A 20,837-nucleotide genomic window follows, 5' to 3' on the forward strand; every position below is an offset into this window, starting at 1 on the left:
CATGTACTTGTGGCAATGTTCTACAAACCACATTTTTGCAGTGTGGTGTGCTTTAAGGTGTTGCTTCAGACAACGATGAAAGCCGCTGGAATTGTTGATTCCTGGTAGTTTGTTCCAACAGAAGCCAAGCGTGGGCGATGCCTAGGTTCAAATGGATTGTCTCATCCTCTTTGTGATGATAAATAGGACTAAGTGTTGGGGAGAGACAGCTTCCTGGTACTTGTATGTAGGCAGCGGATATGCATCTTAGGAAACTGACATGATGGCTGCTGGCAGTGAATGGGACCATGGCCTTGGGATTTGGCTCTGCATAGTCACAGGTGATTTGCAACCATGTGTTTTGAGTTCTTCAGAAACAGAAGTTGGGGGCATATTACCAACAACTAGCGATAATTTTTGTCTCTAACTTGTTTAGAGACAAAAATTATCGCCGCACATCGGCGATTTTTATCGCAGATAAACCTTGCTATTAACAAGGTTTATCGCAAATGCGATAAAAAACGGCCGAAATGCATGAATATCGCTGAAAAGTCAGCGATATTCATGCATTATCGAGCAAATGCTCTTAGCCATGTTATCCACCTCCCATTGGATAACATGGCTAAGAACTGCTCAGGGCAGGTGTTAGCTTTTGGAGATATTCCCGCTTAGCGCGAATATCTCCAAAAGTTGGTAATAGGAGATAGCGATGTTAGCGACTGTTTTCAGTCTCTAACATCTTGGCACGCCCACTTTGCATCTCATTAGTGATAAATATCACTGACATGCAAAGTGGGGCCCAAGATGGTCGCTATCTCCTACTAGCTGTCGCTAACTGGTGTTAGCGACAGCTTGGTAATAGGGAGATAATTTTAACTCCGCTTTCTTGGCTTTTAAAGCCAAAAAAGCGGAGATAAACCCCCTTGATAATATGCCCCTTGAGGTCTAGCCTCAGAAGATGTGTAGAGCTCTATAAGTAAAGGGGTCTGCCCTTAGTCACATGTATTCTGATCGGGCAGATGGTGTGTGGGTTCAGCTTTGGACCTGGGCTACTCATATTGGACTAATGAAATAAAAGAGTTATCGCAGCATTGGGACATGCAGTTTATGGCTAAGGCAGCAGGTGCGCCTATGGATCATATGTCCCATCCACACACTAAGAGTCTCAGAATAAGCATTGAAGTCATTGTGCAGCATTGCTGATATTGGGGATCATGAGTTATGTGTATGGGTGTGTGAAATCATGAAATGAATGCTCCAGTATTTCTTGTTAAAACGTGAGTGTATAACTAGTGATCAAAAGTCACACAAGATGTATACAGAGCAACTTGCTCAGGTGGAAATATTTACTGCTTAAATCGTACTCCTATGAACATTTTCTACTCAACCATTGACGTTTTTAAACTGCAATTTAAGCTTTCAAAATTAACCATTTAGGCAGGTCTAAATATTCCTTTTAGATATTATTAAGTTACTCGTAAATAGGCTGTACTGCCCATGAGGCAAGGTGCATAATATTTAAAAGGACGAAATGCACCAAGAGCAGAGCAGCCCGGCCCCCCGCCCGCCAAGCAGCAGGGCACAAAGCATAACATGATAATAACTCTAAGTTATTATCATTTTAGGTTCCTACTGTGCACTTCTTAAAAGCAGTGGGACGACACTCATCCACCAGAGCAGAGGAGCCGCCACTGCTGGTTACACGTCTTTACAGTGACTATGTCCTAACAGCTCTTTTCACTGTAGCGAGGCTGGCTGTTTCATAAGAAAGCCCTGGGCTGCAATATTAAATGTGTTAATGCTTGTGTGCATCAAATGTGATATTGGAGGACATGAGCTAAATGCATGGGAGTAAAGAATCACGAAAATAAATCTGTTGGATTCTTGTGAAATGTTAATAAGACTGCATACCTCCCAGTCAAACGTCATGCAAGATATGTAGTTGTATGCACAGGTATATAATCCTGGCTGAATACCCACAAATCCTTTCCTAGCCCTGGATTTACGAATACCAAAACCACAACAAACTGACCGAAGGGCTGTTTTTTCACATCTTATTTGTGAAGGAAAACGTCAATTATTCGTAAATCAGTTTGTGACTTTACCCTCTAAAACGATTTTTTGTGCGCCAAAGATGAAATTAGGAGAGATGTTAAAATCAGATGTCACATGACATCACATTTAGGTCCACATTACAAGTGAGTCAGAGCGTCATCGCACGCCCAGACAATTCAGAGTAATTGGTACTCTCGTGCAAGTGTGTGTAACACTCCGTATTACATACAAATTACTATTTAATGTACCACAATTGTAATTGTCTGATTCCATAGCATCAACTGTTATTTCATTGCATTCATGGAAGACCTATACTGCATAGTAGATAAATCATACCAGTATTAGTATTCAAATCTGTTCAAACGATAGACACTAAACACATTTTTATTTCCACATTGCTTTTTTTGTCTATTAAAATGCTTAGCTTAGCTGGCTTGGCGCCCTTTCTCTGCTGTTGAGAGTTTGACTTGAGAGGGAATGTGACATGTATCACAAACTACATCCCGCGTGCTTGGCTCCTAATGCAGTTTGTGGACTGAAGTGATGTTTTGCCAGTGGCATGTGTCCGCAAAGTCGCAATTTTCTCTTCAGCTTCACACACAAGTTGAGAAGGTTGACAATCCCGGGCCAGTGGCTTGATTCAAAAGGATTCCCCCCACCAACAGAATGGGACGAGGGACCCCGGAGATTTCCATAGCTCAAAGATATTCACAGTCCTGTCTGAAGGCACTCCCTCCCCCAGGGAGGGGGCTCCCCTGCACCGCGGGGGCCTAAATTACCGCCTGCCTTAGAGCCGTCTCTGACCGAACGTGCCAGCCATTCCAGAACGAATGTAGCTTCCTGAGTCATTTCTTGTGAAACGTGTTTGGGACCTTGACACACTGTGATTCATCCCTCACACTGCCTGATCCGGGCCCTCGGAAGACAATTTTGCTTATTGCACACATGCCTGTACTGTGATTTCAAACATTTATTATAGCCTTATAGCCCGCCGTAGAGGGCTATACCGGCTATTAAAGGCCCTCTCCAGCGTTAAAGCCCCAAGCCGAAGGTGAGGGCCTTTAACAAGGGAGAGGGACTTTAATAGCGGTATAGCCCATCTACGAAGGGCTATAAGGCTATTAAAACATTCTGTCACTAGAGGACAGAATGTTCTAACAAAAAAACAAAGCCTTTTGGGAGCGTGAGGGGATTGGAATCCCCTCAGGCTCCCTGAACCCTTTGTTCACAGCCAGAGCTGTGAACAAAGAAACATTGGAATGTTGGAGCTCCGGGCTTACACCAGCCATTATAAGCCCGGAGCACTCCATTGTTTTCAATGGAGCTCCCAACATTCCAATGTTCTAATATAAGATCCTGCATAGTGCTTAGAACGGCAATTACGCCTAGTGCTAGGCTCCATAAATAACGAAAGTTGTTTGTCTGTACTCAGTGTGTTGAATCTGAAAGAATGAAGGGCTAATTTGGCGTTTTCAGGATTCATACTGACAACTTCTTGGAGACTCAAAAATGTCAGCAAAAGCGGCAGTTGAATTATACAGCAAGGTTCCTGAAGCAGAGCTGAGCCTTTGTTTTATGTGTTTGACTTGTTTAAGCGGATATATTTAGCCGCAATTTTGCCCACATCTCTGCATGAAATGCAGATAGAGCACCTCTTGGAAACAGGAAGAGTTAACCACTGCTAACAGTTTCTGAGGTGTACTGTTTACAGGTAATGCATTTCCTTAGAAAATATACAGGTGAAGGCCTAGATGTACTAAGAAATTGCGTCGTGGTTGTGCAATTTTCTTTTTGTGGCACAGCTCCAATGCAAAATCCACGCTTGAAGTTCACCAGATTGCATGGCTTTTTGAGAAATGTTATGCCAAAAGTAACACAAGGCGAAAACAACAGTTGATGGACAGAATGCAAAACAATGTCATACATTCACCCCAGTACAGAGACTTGGGCCTAAATCCATCGTTTTTTTCTCACCATGTCATTCCAGTTTGAACTCAGCCATATGCAAATCAGTTTTGACCCTGTGCCCCATGGGAACAGTCCAGCCCGAACTGCCAAGCCAGGGCTTCCCTGGACCGGAATCAAGCATCCTAGGACCGGCTTCAGGCTTTCAGCCCTCATCAGCCAGGATAGCTTGATTCCAGTGGCATGGAGAGCACGGGACTCATGTCTGAGCATACCCGTCCCACTCGGGGTGACAAATGCAAAATCAACAGTAGATGGACAGAATGCAGAAAAATGTCATACATTCTCCCCAGTACAGAGATCTCTCCCTAAATCCATCGTTTTTTTGCTCACCATGCCATTCCAGTTTGAACCCAGCCATATGCAAATCAGCCTTGACCCTGTGCCCCACGGGAACAGTCCAGCCCGAACTGCCAAACCATGTCCTCCCTGGACTGGAAACAAGCATCCTAGGACATATGGCCATGTCTGAACTGGAGTGGTGTGGCGAGCAAAATAACGATGGATTAAACCCAGATCTGTGACTGGGGGTGAATGTTTTGCCAATGTGCAACATTCCGTCCATCACCTTCTGTGTTTTGCTGTTCGCCCTATGTGGGAAGGGTATGCCCAGACGTGGGTCCCGTGCTCACTACGCTACTGGAGTCAAGCTAGCCTGGCTGATGATGTTTTGCCAATGTGCAACATTCCGCCATCACCTTGTGTGTTTTGCTAATAGTAATACAAGGCAGCACCATGCTACCTTGTGTTACCTTGCATTGGGTAGGTATGCATCGGTGTTCTCGTGCATCCACGCATGTATTTTGATGCTAACCCATATTTACTAAAGGTTTGCACCAAAACGGTTTGCCCCCCTGAGGCTGGAGTAACAAGGAGAAATATCTTTATTTACCCTCGTTACTTCCTCTTTGCAGGTGTGGTGCATCCAGCAGCAGGCATAGAAAGAGGAATACGTCTCTAAAGATAGCTTTTGTGCACTGAGTTATCCCTTCCCTTCCTGCACAAAAACTGTTTGGTCCACATCACAGGCATCTTTGCTTCATTGCACAAGGGTTCCTCTGTTGGTGCTAGGTAACCAGAAGTCGCCAGTGCTACGGCAGAACACAACGGCACCATAACATAACAGATATGGCGCATTTCTGCTACCTCCTTTTAATGCAACACAGTGCTGCAACTCCCCATTCTGTTTTCAATTGCTTCAAGGTTTACCATATCAGGTCCTAAATGTCTATGTACAACTGCTTAAAACTGACTTTCAGCTCTGCTTTGAGCCAGCACAACTATTCCTGATAGAGTTGCAGGTAAATAACTGGGGAGAGTCATCCTGACAGCTTGACATTTCCTAAAGATAGCGCTCTCTAAAAATAAAACCCTGACATTATCCGGGTGTAGAGGGAGCTATGTAAGTAGTTATGTAATATATCACTTTTATTACAAAGTTTGAATGGTGCAAGTGATGCATTATTTTTTCATGTCTCTAACAGCAGCGGCCGCCATAAACAAAGGGTGGTGGGGCGTGTGGGGTACCGCCAGAGGTGTCGCGCGGTGGTCAACAAACACAATATAAGAAATAAATAAACATATCTTTTGCCACTGCGCACCTCCAGTGGCGCGTCGCACTGCCTCTTCTCTTCCTGACTGGTCCCAGAAGCCCCTGGGACAGACTCCCTGTCCAAACCCCATGCTGTAGAGCAGCGTGGGGATTGTTCTGAGCAGGCAGGAAAGACACCCTGCTTAAACCTGCGACCGTTGACCCTGTCACCAGGTAGGTCGCCCCCCTAGCCACCAAGCGGTCCTCCTCGAGCCGTGTGCTGCGCTCTGCCCGCTGGTTTCCTGGTTCCTCCTGCATTTCGGTGCCTGTGATTTTGCCGTTTTTTTCCCGCTGTAAGTTCGCCGCTTTTACCCCTGTTTTCTTTCTTTAGTACCCCCTTGTTCCCCTCTTGCCTTCTGTTCCCATTTTGTTTTGTTTTCTTTATTTTTTATTTTGTTTGTCTATTGGTCTTTCCCCTCGCTCCCCCTTGCCTTCTGTGCCCCACGCCTCGCCCTCGTTTTCCTGCCGCTGCTCCCTGCCGCCCGCCCCCCGATGCTCCCATTCGCCACCCTGCTCCCACCTCCCAGCTGCTCCTCCCTCCCTCTGCCCCTCATATGGAGGCTGCACGGCATACACGCGCAGCAGATGCGCCGATTGTGCGCCAAAGGCAAGCCCGTCTGCGCCCGTCCGCGCCTAGACCACGCCCAGTGCCAGACCCCCTGGCCCCCGTCGACGCCAGACCACACGACGGACCTACGACGCCGCCACCCTCAATGCACTCAACGCCGGCCGAACCCCCGCCTGCTACCGAGCCACCCCGAAACGCACCCACGGACCCTTCACCTGCCAAGCCTGCAAATTCACCTGCCTCCGGACCTGCACCGCACCCGCCAAGCCGAGCACCAGCAACAACCACCTCAAGTGCATCCTGTTCAACACATGCTCCGTCCACAGACACGCCGTGGAACTCTGGAGCCTCCTCGACTCTACATTTCCAGACGTCGCCTTCCTCACAGAAATCTGGATGAACGCCTCCTCAGCACCCGACATCGCCATAGCCATCCCCGACGGATACAAGATCACCCGGAGGGACCCCGTCAACCAGACCGGAGGAGGCATCGCCATCGTACACAAGAACACCATCCGCATCTCAACCAACTCCAACGACACCTTCACCGCCGCTGAACACCTCCACTTCCAGATACTCGCCGACCCCAAGACGACACTCAGTGGAACCCTCATCTACAGACCCCCGGGACCACACACACAATTCAGCGAAGCCATCGCTGACTTCATCAGCCCGCACGCCCTTGCCTCCACTGACTACATCCTCCTAGGGGACCTCAACTTCCACCTAGAGAACAACAAGGACAGCAACACCACCACCCTGCTGGACAACCTCTCCAACCTCGGACTCAAGCAACTGGTGAACACCCCCACCCACTACGCTGGCCACACGCTTGACCCCGTCTTCTCCTCCAGCAAGCACATCTCCGTCAGCCACTCCACCGGACTACACTGGACTGACCACAGCTGCATCCACTTCAGCTTCAGAAAAAACACGACCCACCACCACCCACAACAGATTCCTCCCCGGAGCTGGAGCAAGATCACCGCCGAGCAGCTCAGCACCTCCCACTGCCAGAACCCTCCCGCCAGCACCACAGACCCCAACGAAACAGCCAGCAACCTCACACAGTGGCTGACCGCCTGCGCCGAGGACCTCGCACCACTAAAGAACCCTCCCAGCAGGCCCGGCAGCAAGAAAGCCCCCTGGTTCACCAACGAACTAAAGGACTCCAAGAAGAACTGCCGCACCCTCGAGAAAGCCTGGCGCCACGACCAAACCCCAGACAACATGACCGCCCTCAAACACTCCACCCGCAAACACCACCAGCTGATCCGCACCACCAAGAAGATGGCATTCAAAGAATGACTAGACAACAACGCCCACGACAGCAAGGAACTCTTCAGCATCGTCAAAGAGCTCTCCAACCCCAGCGCCAGACACAACGACATCACCCCCTCGCAAGACCTCTGCGACTCTCTCGCCTCGTTCTTCCATCGCAAGATCGCCGACATGCACAACAGCTTTGGCGCACCAACCACACACCCAACCGCCGTACCAACGCCCCCCACCACCACCCTCTGCAACTGGACCCCGGTCAGCACTGAAGACACCACCCGCACGATGAACACCATATACTCCGGATCACCAATCGACCCCTGCCCCCACCACATCTTCAACAAGGCCGACGCCATCATCGCACCCCAACTACGGGACATCATCAACACATCCTTCCACACCGCCACCTTCCCAGAGAGCTTGAAGCACGCCGAGCTCAGCGCCCTCCTGAAGAAACCTACAGCGGACCCCACCGACCTCAAGAACTTCCGCCCCATCTCGCTCCTCCCTTTTCCTGCCAAAGTCATCGAGAAGACCGTCAGCAGACAGCTCGCCGCCTTCCTGGAGACAAATGGATCCCTCGACCCCTCGCAGTCCGGTTTCCGAGACAACCACAGCACCGAGACCACCCTGATCGCAGCCACCGATGACATCAGATCCCTGCTCGACAACGGGGAAACAGCAGCCCTCATCCTCCTGGACCTCTCCGCAGCATTCAACACTGTCTGCCACTGCACTCTAGTACAGCGCCTCAACAACATCGGAATCCAAGAGAAGGCACTGGAGTGGATCATCTCGTTCCTCACCGGAAGAACTCAGAGAGTTCGCCTCCCCCCGTTCAGATCCGAGGCCACCGAAGTCATTTGCTGCGTTCCACAAGGATCTTCTCTCAGCCCAACCCTCTTCAACGTCTACATGAGCCCCCTCGCAGCCATCGCACGCCAACACAACCTCAACATCATCTCCTACGCCGACGACACCCAGCTGATCCTCTCCCTCACCAACGACCCCACCACCGCCAGAACCAGCCAAAACGAAGGGATGAAAGACGTCGCCGAGTGGATGAAGAACAGCCGCCTGAAACTGAACTCAGACAAGATGGAAGTACTCATCCTGGGATCATCGCCCTCCGCCTGGGACGACTCCTTGTGGCCCCCTCCCTGAGCACCACTCCCAAGCCAACGAACCACGCACGCAACCTGGGCTTCATCCTGTACTCCTCCCTCTCGATGACCAGACAAGTCAACGCCGTCTCCTCATCGTGCTTCAACACCATGTGTATGCTCCGTAAGATCTTCCGATGGATCCCCACCGAGACCAGGAAGACCATCACCCAGGCACTCGTCACCAGCCGACTGGACTACGGGAACACCCTCTAAGCCGGAACCACAGCCAAACTTCAGAAAAGACTCCAACGCATCCAGAACGCCTCCGCACGACTCATCCTGGACATCCCCCGACACAGCCACATCTCTGGCCACCTGAGAGACCTACACGGGCTCCCCGTCAGCAAGAGAATCATGTTCAGACTCCTCACCCACGCACACAAGGCACTCTATGACCTGGACCCCAAGTACCTCAACGACCGCCTGACCTTCTACACGCCCACACGCCAGCTACGATCGACCAGCCTCGCCCTCGCCACCGTACCACGCATCCGCAGAACCACCGCCGGAGGAAGATCCTTCTCCTACATGGCAGCCAAAACTTGGAACTCCTTCCCCACCCACCTTCGACTGACCCAGGACCATCTCTCCTTAAGGAAACAACTCAAGACCTGGCTGCTCGAGCAGTAACGCACCCCTCTCCCCCAGCGCCTTGAGACCCTTCCGGTGAGTAGCGCGCTATACAAATGTCATGATTGATTGTTTGATTGAAACCAGGGGGTCTGTTAGGTTTGTCCAGCCCGGCTGCTCAATGCAGCTGGGCTGGGGAAAAACCTAGGTGCGCATGTGTGTTTTTTGTTCGGCCTGAGACGGCTGGCCAAAGACACATGAGCACTTAGGGAGTGGAGCGCACTAGCACTCCTCTTCCCCCCTCCCATGCCTCGTCTGCGCCACTCCCAACACCACCTCCTAGGAGGTGGCAAATGTAAAATAAAATGATGCAAGAACATCATTTTATTTTACATTTGCTGGCTCTGAGCCAGGCAGTGGGGCGACGCTTCTTTGCCATTGCGAGGGACCGCCACTGGCTAAGATTTTCTAGAACACAGGGTGACGTCATGAACCATGTGCTGGCGTAGTCAGTGCACAGGCAGCGCCAGTTTTATGCGTTCCCACTGTTTGAAAGGCAGATATTTCACTGTGAATTTATCCTAGTTAGTGCACGATATTTTAAACGGCACAGTTCGGAAACAGTAAAAAGCAACCACTGATGTGCTGCCTGAAAAGCAGGCACTAACTCGGGGAAACTCTGAGGTAAACGTAGGCGCTTTATACTGTGCAAACACAAAGAGCACAGTAGCTCAGCTCTTCGGAGTGCAACTGTTAATACGACTCCTAGAGTGCAGATGTATAAATATATTACAATAACAAACGCCTTGTAAAGCCACTAACTTTAATTCACTGCTTCTATTTTGGCGTCGCCCATGCACGGACACACCTAGGAACCTGTTTCTCTTCTCCACGTCAAATTCACGCCAGGGAAGGTGCTTCTTCTTTCTATATAAATGACACTGTTGGATTTAATTCCAGTATACGCATGCCTCTACATGCTAGCGAAGCTGATCTCAATTAGTCAGGCGAAGAAAAGAGTTCACAGTGTTCGTACCCCTGCCTGGGTCAGGCAGTATAGATATTACCTACAATGACTAATTATTTATAGGTGAATGACATATTTTCTTAATGTTTATTGTGTTTGGCCAAACCACTGAGGATATCTCTGCACATGCTCATGTCATTTTGGCTCTAGGCGCTAAAGTGTGTCTATTCTATTTCTCAGATGCAGGCCTGCTGCCGGTTGCCTTCTGTATGGCCCTGTGTCTGCACCTGTCCATGGTAAAGGTACGTGCTACATTTTCTCAAACTCAGGAGGTTTGGACACAGGTGCTAACAGCACTAGAACTAAAAAAACAGCTATACTACTGATGATTGGATGGCCAAAGATGTATAGCCAGGGACATCTCAAGTATTTTGGGGGGCTAGGGCCGAACGGATTTTGTGGGCCCCTGTTAAGAACAGCTTTGCATTTATGACCCAGTTTCAGCTCTTTCATGCCCTCTTTGGCCTGGACACTGACAGTGCACAGGTACACGCCTCCAAATTCTAAGGTGCTTATTTATAATCCCCTTGCACCACTTTTGCGCGTTTTTAACATGGGAAAAGTGACATACAGGTGTCGCAAGAGGCTTGTAAATCTGCCCCTATATGTTTTTAGGTCTTCTATTTAGGGCTAGAGAGGTGTGTTTTCAATAATATAACACAGCAGCAGCTCACTAATATTACTGCAAATAATCTCTGAGACACCCTCCCATTTCTCATATGTGAGGTCCTGTGTGGATCTAAAAGAAACTTTTTTATGGAGGTTGCATGAAACCTAAACACAACATTTCTCTACAAAATGTCTGTAATAGACTCTCACACATAGCTCACATTAATAATAAATTAAAAGAACATGGTATTTAAAACAATCTGTTTCAGAATTATTCAAGGTCTATCAGTGGGCCCCTGAAAGGTCTTGGGCCGCATTCCACTTTGCAAAGCCTTAAAACATCTCTGTGTATAGCTTATCTTTAAAGGTAGTTTTTCCAGGCTCATTATTAATTGCATTTCTCTTCTCATCATTTAACCGCTTTGCTGCAGCTCACATTTCCCGGCTTTGTCGGTAAATTCTACACATGCGCAAATCAGACGGCCCTCAGTCGTCCAGCGCACACCCCCAGCTTGGCGTCAGATGGCAGGGGTCGAGGGGCTGTTTGATGGAAGGAAGAGGTTAATCATTTATCAGTTTTAACATGCATCGGGGACCAAACCCGATAGTTTCCAGAGTATTCTACATAGCATCCAGTTACATAAACAAGACTAATGCTAGACCTGGGTAGAGTTTTCAGAGAATTCCGTGAAGTGACCAAAAAACACAACTTGACATTGGCAAGTGAGGAAAAGACTCTGCTCTGGTACACAGAGCAGAGGGCCTGATTCAAAGAATAAACTTAAGACTCAATCCTAAACTTACTACTATTTTGGTATTCACAGAATGCACTTACTACTTTTGGCATTCACAGAATGCACTTACTACTTTTTACATTCACAGAATGAACTTACTACTTTTGGTATTCACAGAAGTTAGGATTTTGTCTTAAGTTTAGACTTAAGACAAACTTAAGACAGACTTAAGACAGACTTAAGGTAGGATTTTGTCTTAAGTCTGTCTTAAGACAAACTTAAGACAAAATCCTAACTTCTGTGAATAACAAAAGTAGTAAGTTCATTCTGTGAATGCCAAAAGTAGTAAGTGCATTCTGAAATAGTAGTAAGTTTAGGATTGAGTCTTAAGTTTATTCTGTGAATCGGGCCCAGAGTTTTTGGGAACTCCGCGTGGCCACCAAGGATGGAAAACTCTGCAAACGTCGCAAACGGAGCAAAGTTTACCACCCTGACCTACAAATGACACCGAAGTACAACTGGAAAGTTCTTATCCTGCAGCCACCCCTTCACCTACTTTTTTTTAAATTTATCTTAATAGAGAGCATTTGAATTAGCATTTTGTATATAGTTACCAAGATTATATATATTTCGTCCTTGCCTAAACTGTTGGCTATACAACATGAGCATAATTTATTTCAGGCTAGGGGTAAACAGAGTTATCGCAAATGGTCTATTCTTTGTTATAGAGTCAAGAAAGTTCAACAAACTTTCACCAATCGTTCTTTAAGATATCTGCTAATAATGGTTAATTTCGGGCCTTACAAAGTGTATTTGAAAGAAAAAGCAGTTTATTTAAGTATTTCTTATTGAATACATGGTAACAATCCTATCGAACAACTATTTTTCAGTCTCATGCCATCCCGGGATCTTCAGCGACAGAGAGTGTTGCCACACAAAAAGCAGCAGCTTCCACCACAAAATACAATGATAGCCAAGTGATAAAACCCATAATCAAAAGTCGGAGACTGGTAAGATGAACTACTTTAATTTTTTAAGACCTAGAATTTTGTACTTATTGTGCACCGTTATGCTTTCCTCCCATTGATGTCATTATGGATCAGGACTCAAAAACACAATGTAAAAGATAGGGCATCAAAATGATGAAAGGTTGAGCTATTTGTAAATATATTAAAAACATAGTTTGCTTTGTTGGGCCGTAGGCAGAGACACTGAGCGCCTGTGTATTTGTCTTTGAGTGCACATATATGTTGTGTGTGAATTCTGTGTACTTAAAGGACATATGACCACCGCAAGTATTGCCCCTCAGCAGTGGGTGGATTTTGGATGATGACTTGGAGGCAGTGTTGAGCACTGCCAGGGGCTTGATCACTCTAAAAGGAAAAAGATGGGCGGATCACCAATTGGGTGATGGGGCTGATGAAGGAGCATCCCAAAAATCAAGAAAGGGTAGCAGGACAGTGGCTCACTTACAAAGGAAGGGGCATGCAGCAAAGATGGCAGCCCCCTTCAAGAAAAACATCTCCCCGCAAAAAGCGAAAGCCGAGCGGCCATGGGATAAAGAGGCCTCAGCAGCTGCACCAAAGAGAAGACAGGCTGGGAAGGGTAAAGCGCTGCACACAAAAGGCCATCTGCAGTGGACGTCGAGGAGACAGAGGACATCAGCATCTGTGAATCTGAAGGGGGACCTGTAGCCATGACGGCTGCCCCCGGGCGAGGTGAGAGCACAGAGGAAAAGAGTAACAATGGTGAGTAAAGTACACAGTGAAAAGGGGCAGGGGGGCCAGGTAACATTGCCAACTATAGGACTCAGTTGGGGATAACTAACTCCACAGCACAGGGACAAGGGTTGTTCCCTACCATTGGCAGACCAGTACAGGGGCCGGCCCTACTAAGGGGGGATTCAAGGGGGAGGCATGGGGGCCAATGACATTTCAGCGGATGGGCAGCCACATACCACCATTCATGCAGTGGTGGCCATGGCCGGGCCAACAGCACCAATTCAGCGCAGGTGCCTCGTCGGAAGGCATGCCACCTGGGAGAAGCATAGAGCGTGAATGGGGACCAGCCAATTGGACACAGGATCCCCAGAAATAGTGGAAGGGAGCACAAATGGGAAGGAAACAGGGAGCAAGTCTACGGGGAGCGCTGGGGGGGAGATCCCTCCATTGGCTGGGTCGGCGGGGGAAATAGGGGGTATGCTCAAAAAAGGCAGTGGAAGGGAAGGGGCCGAAGGGGGTGGGTCCAAACCCGCAAGTGAGTACATTCGCCCATCCCTAGGGGATCCTCCTATCGCTACACGGTTAAGTGGCTTTGCCATTCTAATACCACTAGCGGTAAAAGAGAGAATATGTAGGAAGGAATACATAGACATTTTTTTCTAGAGGTGCACAAAGCAAGGTTAGATCCTACAACACAGGACAAGAAGGAGGAGGATGGGAGGGAGAAACGCAAGCCCTGGGTAGAAAGGTCCATAGAGAACTGGCTGCAAGCATTTAGGCGTGTGTTTTTGTAGAAAAATTCCTGCAGAACGCAACCGCACTTTTCCTGCATGAACAGAGAGTGCATAAGGCACAACAAAAGTATCAGGGAGAGGCAGGGCTGCACTATGACGAGGGCTTCCGGGAAAAGATGAGGACATAGCCGGTAATAGAATGTGACCAACAGGATGTGGCAGGGTTCACAAGTCACATGGTGGCCTCCACTGAATGGGCAGGAGCACGGGCAAGCAATTTTTATCCCTCAGGGGTTAAATTTGAGAACAACACACAGAAAACAAAGTAGAAAAGTGCATCTGGGGAAAACCGAGAAAGGACACAGCCACATGCTGGAAATTTGACAAAGGTGAGTGCAGCTGGGGACAGTCCTGCAGGTTTCTGCACTGTTGTGGGAACTGCAGTGGCGCTCATGCGGCCATCCGCTGTAAAGAGCCCAGAGGGGAGAAGGATAGTGAAGACAGCAGGAACAAGAAACAGTGAGGGGAAGGAGCAGGGACCCAGGGGAGGAAAGAGCAAGAACCAATGAAACTCTTACCCACCCTCATTAGAGTACAAGGATTGGTAGAATTACTGAACATACCCAAAACTGGAAGATGCCCAACTATTGGCCTAGGGTTTTGCAGCAGGTTTCAGCCTTCCCCACAAAGGAAAAGTGGCCACCAGAATGAGCCAGAACTTAAAATCTGTGAGGGACAACCCCGAAGTGGCCAGGCAAAAGATGCAGAAAGCAGTCATACTAGAGAGGATAGCGGGTCCCTTCCAAGTTCCTCTGATAGCGAACCTGGTGATATCCCCTTTAGGGGTAGTGCCAAAAAAAGAGGCATGAAAATATTGCCTCATACACCACCTACCCTACCCAGAGGGTGAGTCGGGGAATGACTGGCTGGACCTAGCTAGCTGCTCAGTGTCTTATGCATCACTGGACAAAGCAGTGGACCAGATTAAACAGATGAGACCGGGAACACTGCTAGCAAAAACAGACATAGAGTGGCTTTCCGGCAATTACCAGTCTGCCCCGACAGATACCACCTGCTCGGTTTTCAGCTGGAAAGGGCATACTATTATGGCAAATGCCTACCTATGGGTTGTGCAATCTCATGTGCCTTGTTTGAGGCCTTTCGCAGTTTCCTGGAATGGGAATTGGAGATACGCCATCCGGCAGGGTGGTACTTCGCACTATTTAGATTACTTCCTTTTAATTGGGCAGTCAGGGATGGAGCAATGCCTGGGCCTACTGCAATAATTCATAGATCTAGCAAAGTGACTAGGGGTGCCAGTGGGACCAACCAGGACAGAAGGCCCGACAACAAGGCTCTCCTTCCTGGGGATCGAGTTAGACACCATGGAAGGGATGCACAGGTTGCCCAAAGATAAAGTGATGGAGCTGCGGCTACTTATCAGACAGCTGTGGTACAAGATAAAAGTGACATTAACAGAAATACAACAACTGCTTGGGAAGCTTAACTTTGCTAACAAAGTGATCCTAACCGGACAACCGTTTGCTAGGAGATTGGCATGGTTGACGAAAGGGCTATCAAAAAAGCACCACAGGGCCCGCCTCACACACGGGGTAAAAGAGGATTTGGAACAATGGGATGCCTGCCTTTTGGGGTTCAACGGGACACTCATGTGGAGGGCCCCGTAGGTGACATCTGGACAGCTTAAGCTGTTCACAGATGCCGCTGTCAGGCATCGCTTTGGGACAATCCTGGGACCATATGGACAGTGGCACACTGGCCTGAGGCATGGCATAATACAGGGCTAATAAAAAACATCACACTCTTCCCAATTATGGTGGCTTTCACAATCTGGAAGAACAGGCTAGCAAACAAATCAAACTGTGGTCAGACAACCACACAGTGGTGCAGGCAATAAACATGGGTTCTGCAAAACGCCCGGCAGTGGTGAAGTTTTTAAGGGCGCTGGTTGACCTCTAGCTGGGGGCAAACATAGCAGGGAGTGACACATTGCGGGTATGGAAAACTCAATAGTGGATGCCATCTCTCGTTTCCACTGGGACAGATACAGGGAGCTGGTGCCAGAAGCCGAACCGAACATGACATCGATGCTTGGGCGAGTGTGGGAAATCATGGACTTGAGGTGAGAGCACTAGTGGACAATGCACTAGCCACAAAATCTGCAGGCAGATACCGTAAGTGCTGGAATACCCTTCAGAGCATCACCTGGGCAGGGGCTCTGAGCGGGGTCATGCAAGCTGAGGTTAAAGGGTTCTTGGCAGGGGCATTCCTGGATTGTAAATCCAGGGCATGGGCACAAACACACCTGAATGCAGTATCATACTATGCTAGATTGGCAACCGGGAACAACCCGGCACGATCCTTCTACAGAAGATCAGCAATGAAGGGATGGAGGAAGTTACAGCTCAGACAACAGGACAGAAGGATGACAATTGACTTTAATGTACTGAAATCAGTCCTGCTAGAACTAGAGGGGATATGCTCATCTTAACTAGAAGAACAGCTATTTAGAGCAGCTTTCGCCCTGGCATTTTTTTGGGGCCTGCAGAATTAGTGAGTTAGTGGCACCGGCCAGGGCATCCCCAGATTTTGCTTGCACACAAACAGGGGACATACACTTAAGGGACCGGTTCTTAATAGTTCACCTAAGAAGGTCACAGACAGATCACATTGGTAAGGGTAATGAGACATGCATTAACTGCTTCGAAGACAAGGCATACTTCCCGGTCTGCATTATGAGAGAGTATGTGAGGCAGTGATCAGATATTACAGGCCTCCTATTTCGACACCTAGATGGCACATAGCTCAGCCAATTCCAGTTCAGGGCGGTGCTCCAGAAGTCCCTAGAAAAGGCAGGATTCCCGTCCAAGGAACTCGGGTCGCAATGGGACAGCCACCACCGTGGCCCAGTTGGTGCTCGGAGTTGAGAGGATCAAATCGGTGGGTCGGTGGACGTCGGGTGCATACAATGGATACATGCAGCTCACAGGTCTCTAAAATCTCCCTGCTCTCAGACGGTCCAATGGGGGATCAGTGCATGGTGTGGATCATGGGGCATTCATACGTCACACGGGCGCAACAATGGGCAGCAGCATGCAAGGACTTTCAAGGAATATGGCTGAGAAACACAGAGGGAAAATGGATTGGGCAACTGGGCATGAAGGGCGAGCTGCTTCACCCAGTTATCCAGAGAGAATTACAGGGTAGAAAGGGCACAGATGCAGTTGTCGTACATTTGGGAGGGAACAACCTGCCGAGCATAGAGAGGAGGGAGTTGTTGAGTGCCATCACCTTTGGAATGGCTGCCCTGGCAAGAATGATACACTCGGCAGAGCTGGTGTGGCCAACGAACCAGGGGCGGTGGACAAGTCAAGACGGAAGCTCAACATTATGATGACAAAAATATGTGGGCAAATGGCTGGGACTTCGTGAGACGTGGGCTGATCAACCTTAGAGGACAGGGATACCACACCGAGGATGGGGTACATCTGATTGTTTGGGAATTGATATATTCCTGTTGAATATAGTTGGGGTTTTGGAGCAATTGGGGTTTTCCTAAAGGAGCAGAGGGAAGGGGGAGCTGCCACCGATCGGAGAACGGCTGGCAACGTAGTGGAGGCAGCACAGAAAGGTACCCATGAAAAGAGTAAGTTAGATAGAAGAGGTGCACAAACAGTGCCCTTGGGATGCCTCATGGCAGGGGCACAGGTGAGCAGGTGACAGCACACAAAGACAGCCAGAATTGTAGGGCTGGCCAGCCAGTGCCCATGGGATGCCTCACCGCAGGGGCACGATGGAGCAGGCGAGTGGTCAGCAAAAGTACAGGCCAGGTGGAAAGGCACTTGCAGCCCGGGTCAGGCCTAATGGCCGCCCATGAGGTCTGTAGAATCCAGAAACACTGGAATGCCTGCGAAACGGACCACTGCTCAGGAATTATGCTGTTGGCTAGAAAGAAACAGAATGAGTGGGACTTTATCACCAAGAAATGCAAGTAATGACAAACCATGGGTCACAAATGATTAACCATGAACGTTGTGAAATGTTGATTCATGCTTTATGTACTATGCAATACAACTTCGCCCTTTTTACATCATAACCTTGTGTCTTTCGAAATGTGTGAGGAAAAATGGGTGTGGCAAATGCAGCCATCAAATGGTAAGGGAGAGTGAACTCGCAGGCCTGGGAGGGGTTCTTTAAGAGAGACATTAATAATGCTGACAATGAGCGTCAATGAATCATGTAAACAGTGAATGAATTTCTCATCATTCGAAGCAAATAGAATTAGAACAACAAAGGGAAATATGGATGACTGAGATATCGTTATCCTCCCCTAATATGACATCTCTTTAGCCAAGTCCCCATAAAACACCCTCGCTACTCCAGTCTTTAATTGTAACCCAATGTAAACGTCATGACCGGCAGGAGGCGTGATATGCGAAGTTGTGCTGTGGCATGTGAGTCTGTCAAAGCTGCAGCTTGTACAAATACCACTTTTTTTAGATTCCACCTCCATTTTTTTAATTTTCAAGATTTGTACTTTAGTGAAACCCCACTCACGTTCACAATATGAAAATACTTAACACAATAGTATTTTAGGTAAAGTTCAAATATGGTGCTGGAAATTTATTTTTATCACGATTAGAGACAGTCACCAACATACGCATGGCTATGATTTACATGTTCAGATGTAAAGTTATAGTTGTGTTCTCTTTTGGCACAACTGCCTAATATATACATGTCTGTCTTAGGCATGCAAAAGAGAGCTAAAACACACAAGAGCTAATGTTTTTATGGTCTTACGCTTACTTACTAAGGGGGTCATTAGGATGGCGGACCGAGGAAGAGGGACCGTCCGCATGGTTAGCCGCGGTCTCTCCATTCAAATTACGATGTGACCGCCACCCTGGTGGTTACATCCCCTACATTTAACATTGCGGCGGATGCTGCTTCAAGCAGCAACCGCCGCAAGGTTAAAAAGTGCATGTTTACCTTTGCATTCACGAAGTGGCAGGCACCGCGTGGTGCCTGCCGCTTCGTGCGTGCAAAGGCAGGGTGGTGCCATAGGTACCCCCCATGTGCACCCCCCACACCCACGTCACCCCTGGGGGCCCGCAACGGGCCCCCAAAGAAAAGACCGTATGCCTTTCCACGGCGGAAATGCCGCCGTGGAAAGACATAGGACCGCCGCCATCCTAATATGCCTGGCGGTGTCTGATAGACACCGCCAGCCATTTCAGAGCTTTTCCACCGCGGTCGGAAGGCGACCGCGGCAGAAAAGCTGCGGGGCAAAAAAATATCCCCCAGCCATCCTAATCTGACGGGGGTCTTTTTCCAGTCCGCAGCGGTTAATCCACATCCTCCGGGCCGGCGGTGACTTCCGCCGGCCCGGCGGATACGGATTATCCGCGATCATAATCGGCCCTAAGTTGTTCAGTTTACATGTCAGCACTTATTCAATGTGGTTCCAGAAGCACAAATCAGCACGCCTAATATATTTATACAACAACACAATCATTTCTGCAAGCCCTGCTCCTACATTGTCGTGACATTGTCGGTACTCTAGGTCAGTGCTTCATTTGTGAAAAAAATAAGTATCAGGGCGCTCGTCGTCAGGAGGCCACTGAGATTGCACTACACATTGCACGTGCCATGCTGCCAATGATAGTAACAACACAACTACTAAACATCACACCCCTTCAAGTGCGAGCATTCAGACTATTCCATTACACATCTCTGTTTCTGAACATATACAAATGCATCAATACGTCCTGCAATATGTATATGAAATAGGCTGATAGCCAAAACCTATTGCATTTATCAATGCTTGTAAGTAGATTCCATCCAATCATCTCTCAGATCCCACTTTCATGTCACTATCAGCCTGATTCATCATAGACCCGTTTTGCGAGTCTATAATAGCGATTCATAAGGAATCGCTATTACTGACTAGCAAAAAGGGATTCATGTAGGAATCGCAAAAAGATTAGCGATTCCTACACAATCTTTATTTGCGATTAGCAATTAGCTAATCGCAAATAAGATAGCGATTTAAAGGATGCCAGGGGTGTCCAAAGGACACTCTGTAGCACCCCTTAAATGCAAATTGAAACAGGTGTTGCGCACACACATGTCCAAAGGACATGTGTGTGTGCAACATGCAACTTAGAAAAATGCTTTTAAAAGCATTTTTCTAAGTTTTCGCTATTTACCACGAGGTTTGACCTCGCGGTAAATAGCGGGCCGAAATTGCGAATTCGCAATTTTTTAATGGATGATGAATTGTATTTAAGGAATCTCAAATAGAGATTCCTTAAATGTAATTCTTCGCAAAATTGCGACATCGCTATTACCGATTTTTGCATTTGGGATGATGAATCCCAAATGCAAAACTAGAGCTCGCAAAGGGCCAGATTCTCAGAATCTAGCCCTTTGCGAGCCGATTTCGGCTTGATGAATCAGGCTGTATGTATTTAATTCATAGATCTCATACAAAGAATTCGCTTAGATCTATTACTTATACACAAAATGGACAAATGGCAAATTGATCATTTTTGACGTGTATACATTCGAAAAACAACTCATTAGAGTGAAAGACGATTAATATACTCTTTCATAATCGCAGTCAGACAGGCCTTTTATTTCACCTGGCATTTCCTCGAGGTGCTGGAGCCCCTGGTGGTCGGTTTTGAAAGTGCAGGCCCACTCCTGGGGCCTTTGTCATTTCCACGAAGCTCTAGGAAGTGAACTGTAGCAGGAACGAGGAGGCTACAACCGAGAGAGACGAATAGGGAGGGAGATCAGAGAGAACAGAGAGAAAAA

The 20,837-nt window shown here is 48.1% G+C and overlaps 1 protein-coding gene across 1 annotated transcript in view; it reads left to right on the plus strand.

Moving 5' to 3' along the window:
- Positions 1–262: 262 nt before the first annotated feature.
- The window catches only part of LOC147706975 (cysteine-rich venom protein-like), an 88,931-nt gene continuing 68,356 nt past the window's right edge, over positions 263–20,837 (plus strand). The window contains exons 1-3 of the mRNA XM_086925611.1: positions 263–320; positions 10,380–10,441; positions 12,433–12,552. Of these exons, the coding sequence (XP_086781737.1) occupies positions 263–320; positions 10,380–10,441; positions 12,433–12,552 (240 nt within the window). The remainder of the gene's footprint in view (positions 321–10,379; positions 10,442–12,432; positions 12,553–20,837) is intronic.

The sequence above is a fragment of the Lissotriton vulgaris genome, chromosome 6 (assembly GCF_964263255.1).
Source record: "Lissotriton vulgaris chromosome 6, aLisVul1.2, whole genome shotgun sequence".
Lineage (NCBI taxonomy): Eukaryota > Metazoa > Chordata > Amphibia > Caudata > Salamandridae > Lissotriton > Lissotriton vulgaris.